The 7,500-nt window shown below is 34.9% G+C and overlaps 1 protein-coding gene and 1 long non-coding RNA gene across 2 annotated transcripts in view; both read right to left on the reverse strand.

The window, feature by feature from the left end:
• Nucleotides 1-2,345: 2,345 nt before the first annotated feature.
• LOC130053157 (uncharacterized) lies at nucleotides 2,346-3,531 on the reverse strand. The gene is made up of 2 exons (XR_008801650.1): nucleotides 2,754-3,531; nucleotides 2,346-2,657 (listed from the first exon to the last, which is right to left on the reverse strand). It is a non-coding gene; the product is annotated as an uncharacterized LOC130053157 (long non-coding RNA).
• A 1,038-nt stretch (nucleotides 3,532-4,569) lies between these two features.
• LOC125676079 (telomere length regulation protein TEL2 homolog) overlaps nucleotides 4,570-7,500 on the reverse strand; it is a 15,513-nt gene continuing 12,582 nt past the window's right edge. The window contains exons 16-20 of the mRNA XM_048913971.2: nucleotides 6,989-7,088; nucleotides 6,735-6,799; nucleotides 6,117-6,232; nucleotides 5,222-5,304; nucleotides 4,570-4,854 (exon numbers count right to left, since the gene is read on the reverse strand). Of these exons, the coding sequence (XP_048769928.2) occupies nucleotides 4,825-4,854; nucleotides 5,222-5,304; nucleotides 6,117-6,232; nucleotides 6,735-6,799; nucleotides 6,989-7,088 (394 nt within the window). The 3' untranslated portion in view covers nucleotides 4,570-4,824. The remainder of the gene's footprint in view (nucleotides 4,855-5,221; nucleotides 5,305-6,116; nucleotides 6,233-6,734; nucleotides 6,800-6,988; nucleotides 7,089-7,500) is intronic.

Consider the following 7,500-nt stretch of genomic DNA (forward strand, 5'->3'; position numbering starts at 1 on the left):
TGGTACAGACTGAACCAACCATGTGTTGCTTCACTAAAATATCAGTGCAAAATCCATGCATAGAAAATAAGAAGTTCAACTTATTTCATTACCATTTAGTTGTCGTGTTTAATATTAAACACAGAACTTTCCAACGCGAAATTGTATAGAATGTTTTGCATTATAGCATATTCCCAGGATTTTATTAGATCTACGTGTACGTCACAAGTAAGAAATAATCATGAATTAAAGAATGTTTTGGCGAAGAAGATAGTTCGACAACAAATGTACTTTCCGTTCTCACTATCCTCAACCTCGTATACCTTGCCGTTGTTGTCGACCGAGTTGCATTTCTTCGGTTTCATTGTGAAAGACGTTAAGAATGACGTCACAATGACGTGACGTCACAAACGTTACTGAACTCCGCACCATTAGACTTTGGCGTGACCATCGCACTTTGGCATCTGTAACGTTAACAAACCATCACACTTTGACGCAGACCATCGCACTTTAGAATATATTTTTAATTTCTTTCTGATGCATATAAAACATTGGTCTTAAAGGACACATTGCATGTTTTTAAACTTTTTAATTTTTTCAGCAAAATTCATTCATTTCATGCCTAAAACTACTTTACATGTGTTTTAAATGAAACAGTTTGCGTAGTTTTCGAGTTTGAAAGCGATGAAATTCAAATCTTGCAATATGCATATTTTCTTCGATAGTTTACGCGCCATTATCTGTGACGTCATATGCGACCTCGAGCGAGAAGATTTGAAAACAGTTGATAGCCATTTCATAAACAGATTAGATTTAATTGACAAACAAACAATTATCACATTAACAGCTTGTAAATAACACTGCATTAGGGTGTTTTGTGCCGTTTAAGGGTGTACTTGCTGTCAGTAGAGAGGATTTGGACTATCTTTTTCAACTGTCGAAGGAAGGTATGAGGGACAAGACGTGAATATTTTTTGTCGGCACAACGACTTTGCCATAAAAACCCCCAGTAGAATTTGTCCCTGTACTTTTTAAAACAAACACTTGGACAAAGACGTAGATAAACTGCGAGAAAATGGTTCTATCGAAGCTACGCACTGTTACATATAGACCTACGGCATATGCTTTCCGTTCTGCTCTCGAATTCAATACACACTCGCACCAAATGACCTTCACCTTGTAACAATGTAGGCAGAACTTTGCTAGCAGTGTCTACCAACTGGTAGTTTTAAAAAAGAAATTTAAAGATAAAAGATAATTGAACTTTCAATTATAAATAATAAAATATAATATTTCCCGACTTTCAATTGAATTATAATGCTTTCATTTTTTTTTTAATTTAAGGAACGCGTACGTGTTTACAACAACAGTACGCCGCGCTCCCACTTCCTAAGTAACAACGTGTTGATAACAAAAAATAATGATTAGGCGTAATAAAATTGTTTTAATAAAATAATTTAAAAGTATTGTGATTTTCACAATAAGTTTGATTATTATTATTTTCCGAAATGCTCCCGTGACAGTAGGCCTAGTTGTCAATGATACATAATCGTATCATAATTTAGGCCTATCTAACTTCTCCAAAAATAAATTTAATAATAATTGCACTGTTTATTTTAGAAAAGCAACAACGCTAATTACAGTTGTTTACAGAAATGGCATTACCAAATTGTGTTTAGACAGTGATCCCATGTCCCAGATAGCAAGCTAACATTGGCCCAACGTTGGGCCAACGTAATCAGTTACATTGGGCCAATGTTGGCAAATGACGTTGGCCCAATGTAATTTTGCTCATCGGCCCAATGTTGGCCCAACGAGTTGGGCCAACGTTGGCCCAATGTAATGCAAGTTTTCTCATGACATTGGCCCAACATTGAATCAACGTTGGCCCAATGTGTGTGACATTGGGCCATCGTTGGCCCAACGTTGGCCCAACGTCATAAGTAGCCCTGTGTTGTGTTCCTTTTTCGTATATTAGCCCAACATTGAATCAACATTGACCCAGTGTGTGTGATATTGGGCCATCATTGGCCCAACATCATACACAGGTTGGCTTAATGTTGTGTGCATTTTCTAATGATATTGACCAATCACTGAAATAAAATTGGCCCAATGTTTGCCGAACATCATATACACATTTGGTTATTTGTTTTGTTTTTTCATTTAAGCAATAAAATATTGTATTCAAATTTTAGAAATGATTCCAATTTGCAGATGAATTAACTAATCTCATAATCCTCCTTCAATTACAATATAAGGTTGACCACTGTTAGAGCTCAGTAGAAAATCTATCCATTTTTTTTTTAAATCTCCACCAGAGACATAAGGATTATTCAACTTCTACACATTATCAAAACAAAATAAAAGACATCTAATGAATTTAATTTGTGTTAACAACTGGTCAAATGAAAATATGATTAAAACAATAAATGCATTCCAGTGTAAACAAGTTAACTTTGTCTCTTTGTCTGATACATGTGCATACACTTTAATTCTTCCACAATTATGAATCACTGTCCTCTGTTGCATTCTGGGAGCTTTGGTTTCTCTCTTTTTCCTTTCCTCTCTTTCTTTTCGACCTCCTTCACGGTCACATGCGTACCGGAACCACTCTTTGATAACATTGTTTATCTCATTGTGTGTTGCGTCTGCACATAATCGGTTTGCTCGAGCAGCTCCTTTCAATAAAAGTCAAAGTATTAACCTGTGGCTCTGCTTTGAAATCTGAAATATTTAACTGATTTGAGATAGATATACATATATAATGTACTTACATTTCTGTATACGTATGCCAGGACGTATTACTTTAATCTGAATTCACAATAAAAACGATTCCCCGGAATAAGTTTTCCTTTTTCAGTTGCCTTGTTTCACGTTATTCCTCAGTAAAACTCCGAGATTAGCTAGAATGCTGGACGCGTAAAATAGATACAGGATTGACCATCCCAACATATCAGATATCAAGATTACCATGGAAACTGGCCAGTCTCAAGCTGTGAAAAACTCTGTCCTAATTGCTTGGTCAGTAAATGTGCTCTTATCTTAGAATCTGCTTCCTAAATCCAACACTTTAGAGCATTTATGTAATCTTTGCATGTGTTTAACCTTTCTCTTTTGAGTTCATTCTTTTGATATGCAAGGTTAATTTTCATCCCTGCACAAATGATAATTGAATGTATGTTAATTTTTTAATATGTTTTCTAAAAAAGAAATCAATTATGTATGCATATATTTTACAAAAATTATAAATATTTCAAATCAATTATACATTCTATATATACGTAGCTTATTTTAATTAACTCATCATCCTCTTCTTCAAAACATGCGAGTCATGCGCATTTGTGTGTGCGTGTGTCATAAATATAGATATCAAAATCTATTTTTTAGTCGAATTTCATCACAATCTTACAATGTTGGCCCAATGTTGGGCCAATGTTGTATTCCCAACTAACCTCGGTACCAGTATGAAAGTGATAAGTTGACATTGGCCCAATGTTGGGCCAGCATTGTGTTGACAACATACTCCGGCAATTAATTAGTCACAATATTACAACGTTGGCCCAATGTTGTATTCCCAACTAACCCCGGCATCAGAGTATGAACGTGATATGTTGACATTGGTCCGATGTTGGGCCAACGTTGTTTAGCCAACGCCAACCATCGGCCAACGGTCCAACCATTAGCCAACGTTGGGCCAACGTAGTCATGCTATCTGGGGTAAACATTATTTACTCGCAAATTTATGCAGATTTCATACTCGCTTTTCTCGCTACATTTGGGTCGCTGTTTGTATGCACTGGTGGCTAAAAGATATAAGACTCGGGAAATTTGTCAACATCGAAATAAATGTTATCCATGGTAAATAAATTAGGCCCCTAAAACCCGAGCATTTAAAAATATCTAACACTACTTTTACAACAAGTTGATCGACGAAGGTCGCATATGACGTCACTGTACCACGTGACTACCTATCTAATTAACTAGGTTTTTTGAAATCGGGGCTTAGATTTAAGTCCGTATTGTGGCTAATTATCGCAATACTTCAGCGAACGAACTATTACAATTAATTTCTATAAGCATAAGGAAGACAAAATGTATATAATTCTGTATACTTTGAAAACACGAGATGTGTCCTTTAAACAAAACACTTGCATGTATTAGGTTTTTGACTGTCTGCAGAAATTGTTGGGTTGTTAAAATTCATGGAAGGCGATACAAAGCCAAATGATACCAAACGACTTGACACCAGTAGGGTACATGTCTCGCTATGGAATCCATAAGAATGCTTGATCATGTTAGAATTTTGAGGAGGGAGAGTACATTGTATAAATAAAGGTATATAAAATTTCAATCCTGCGTAGTGTTAAGTACTCTGGGAATTGAAGGATTTTATAATAGGTGGATCTGTAGCTTTCTGGTATATTCAATTTTTTCCCCCCGGAGAGCTAAACTTTTGTAGTTCAACCTACAGAAGACACAAGCTAGCTATAGGTCATCACTATCCTGTGGAAACATTTGCAGTTATTACAAACTCACCCTCATACATAGAGGTGATATTACATGCACATGAATGAAAAAGTTAAAAAAATATTCTATTTGATAAATTTATTGAGAAAGTACAAACAAAGTTTTAGCAACATCAGTACATGGTAATGCTATTTTGAAGTATTCTGAATCATCAACAAAACATCCCATTTGTTGGCGAAAAACTGATGATGTGGGCTTAGGGCGCTATGTTCTCTCCAGTCCTTTCTGTGCCTTGTTCTTGACCCTTGCTCTCTGACCTACAGTTTGCATGTGTGAGCTATTCCATTTGCAGTCTTCACAGATTTTCCATTCTTTCCTTCAAGTTAGATCAGCTCCTTTGGTGAACTCCTAAAATTTAAAAAAGAAGATATTGCACAGTTACCCTAATAATGCCACTGCCACTCCATCATCTCTTTAGGTGAATACCATCTGACCAATGCTGATCCCTAGCGTAGGGGTAGAGGTTAAGGCTATACTAATCCACCTTCAGCTCTGGTACTTAATTTCTCGGAGTAAAAAATACCGCTGAACCATTGAAATATGCAGAGAATAAACATTCTGCCACCATCTCCTGACTTTAACATGAACATACTGCTACAAGTATGAGTGTATCCTACAGCCATACATGCTAATCCTGAGGGGTGGGGGTCAGACACTACCCACACTGCTAATCCTGAGGGATGGGGGTCAGACACTATCCACACTGCTACAGTACCTGTTTGATTACATTCTCCAGAAGTACCAGGCTTTGTATGGCCAACTTCTTGGACTCTGCATTTACATCTTTTTCCACAACATCTGCAAATGGAAAGAAAGAAGTTAATATACATTACATGTTAATTTTTCTTCACTTGTAGATACTGTACCAGTAACGAGATCTTTTATTCTACAACAAGGTTACGGCTGATGTGGCTTTAATTTAATTTCGATAGCAGAATATTATCAAGCAGGGCAGTGAACTATGGTAGTTGTCCATACCAACATTCTCTGAGCATGACAATATTGCTGAAAAATCTTAAACTAAGATCATAGTGAAATTGAATGCTCATTCTAAAAAATTTTCAGCTGTCAGATATAAAATAAGACCTATACCTGAAAAAAAAAAAATTCAGCAAAACACTTTGAATTTTTTTTTAATTCAGTATCATCTATACTAGATATTATTCTTTATAAATTATTATTCTGATAAGGTGAAACTAAATCTTAAAAAAAAAAAAAAAAAAAATAACATTACATTAAATTAAATTTAGTAATTTCAAAACCATTTTGGATAAATTCTGAAGGGAACAAATCCTTTAATTTTTTAATGATTTTTGGCAAAAATAACAAAAGTGTTCCTATGTACTAATTATGCATGTAAGTGTATCAAATTACAAAATGAACTAGTCCAAACTGATCCTACACTGTACGCCTGTAGTATGGCTGTAGTTTCATTTTACCTTCTAGCCAGCGTTTGGTTTCCATGACTACACTGTATGTTTGTAGTTTCATTTTACCTTCTAGCCAGTATTTGGTTTCCATGACTACACTGTATGTTTGTAGTTTCATTTTACCTTCTAGCCAGCGTTTGGTTTCCATGACTACACTGTATGTTTGTAGTTTCATTTTACCTTCCAGCCAACGTTTGGTTTCCATGACTTCACACTGCAAATCTGTCAGTAATATATGGCCAGGTACTGACAAAATCACCATGGAAACAGCAAACAAAACTGCATGCCGTACACTCCTGAACACGCAAAAAACAGAAGATAGGTTCACATGCATAAAATAAGAAATCAGCAGATGATTTAATATCAAAATATTTACAATTCCCTTTTTATTTGATATATTTACAAATCTTTATAAAAGCTGTTTCCTCATGAATGTGATGCAATTGTAAACAATGTGCATTTGTACAATGGGAAATGTAGTATATGTATGTCTATTTCAATGGCAAAGAATTCCAACAGAATGAAAGTAGAATGTAAATATACAAAATAAATCACATGAAGTGTGCTGGTGTGAAACTTAACACATTTTCAAAAATGAGAAATTTATTTCTTAAATACTGCATTAATCCATTTCCAGTTGATGTAGACATTGCAATCATGATAATCTCTTTGTATACATACAACTCACTGGTGGGAAAAGATACAAAATGGTAAAGAATGTATTGATAAAAATTGTATCTTTTAATTTGCAAGCTGTTCAACTCAACTTTTAAAAACATTTACATACTGCCTACTTACACGTCAGTATGAAATCGAATGACCCACAGAAACTCCAGCAGTCTGTCTGCCATCTGTTTCACAGCCTAAACAAAACCATCAAGGTATATCAGAGGAAAGAAATTAGTATTTTGCTCTATATATATACTTGTACTTGAAAATTTGCTAATAACAATGCACCTGAAGATTTATGAAATCATGAATAAAACACAATGTACATGTACAGCTGTACAGTGTATATGACACACATGGGGGTGTAATACTTAGCAACTTACTGGAGTGTTAATGGCAGCGTAAATAATGACTCCAAGTGTGTACACTAGCCGGGCCAACACTAGACTGTCTTCACCCATTAAATCAAAGGTGTTCTCCTTCCTACAAAATGACAATTGTCTAATACACATCCACAAAATCACAATTGTCTAATACACAAAATCACAATTGTCTAATACACATCCACAAAATCACAATTGTCTAATACACATCCACAAAATCACAATTGTCTAATACACAAAATCACAATTGTCTAATACACATCCACAAAATCACAATTGTCTAATACACATCCACAAAATCACAATTGTCTAATCCACAAAATCACAATTGTCTAATACACAAAATCACAATTGTCTAATACACATCCACAAAATCACAATTGTCTAATACACATCCACAACAAACAGAACCTGAACAGACCCATTTATTTATATATTATATTTTTTCTCCTTTTAAACATGCATTGAAATACACATGGAACCAGTTATAGTTTTATCAATGGTAATTCATC

This window comes from Ostrea edulis, chromosome 3, assembly GCF_947568905.1.
Source record: "Ostrea edulis chromosome 3, xbOstEdul1.1, whole genome shotgun sequence".
Lineage (NCBI taxonomy): Eukaryota > Metazoa > Mollusca > Bivalvia > Ostreida > Ostreidae > Ostrea > Ostrea edulis.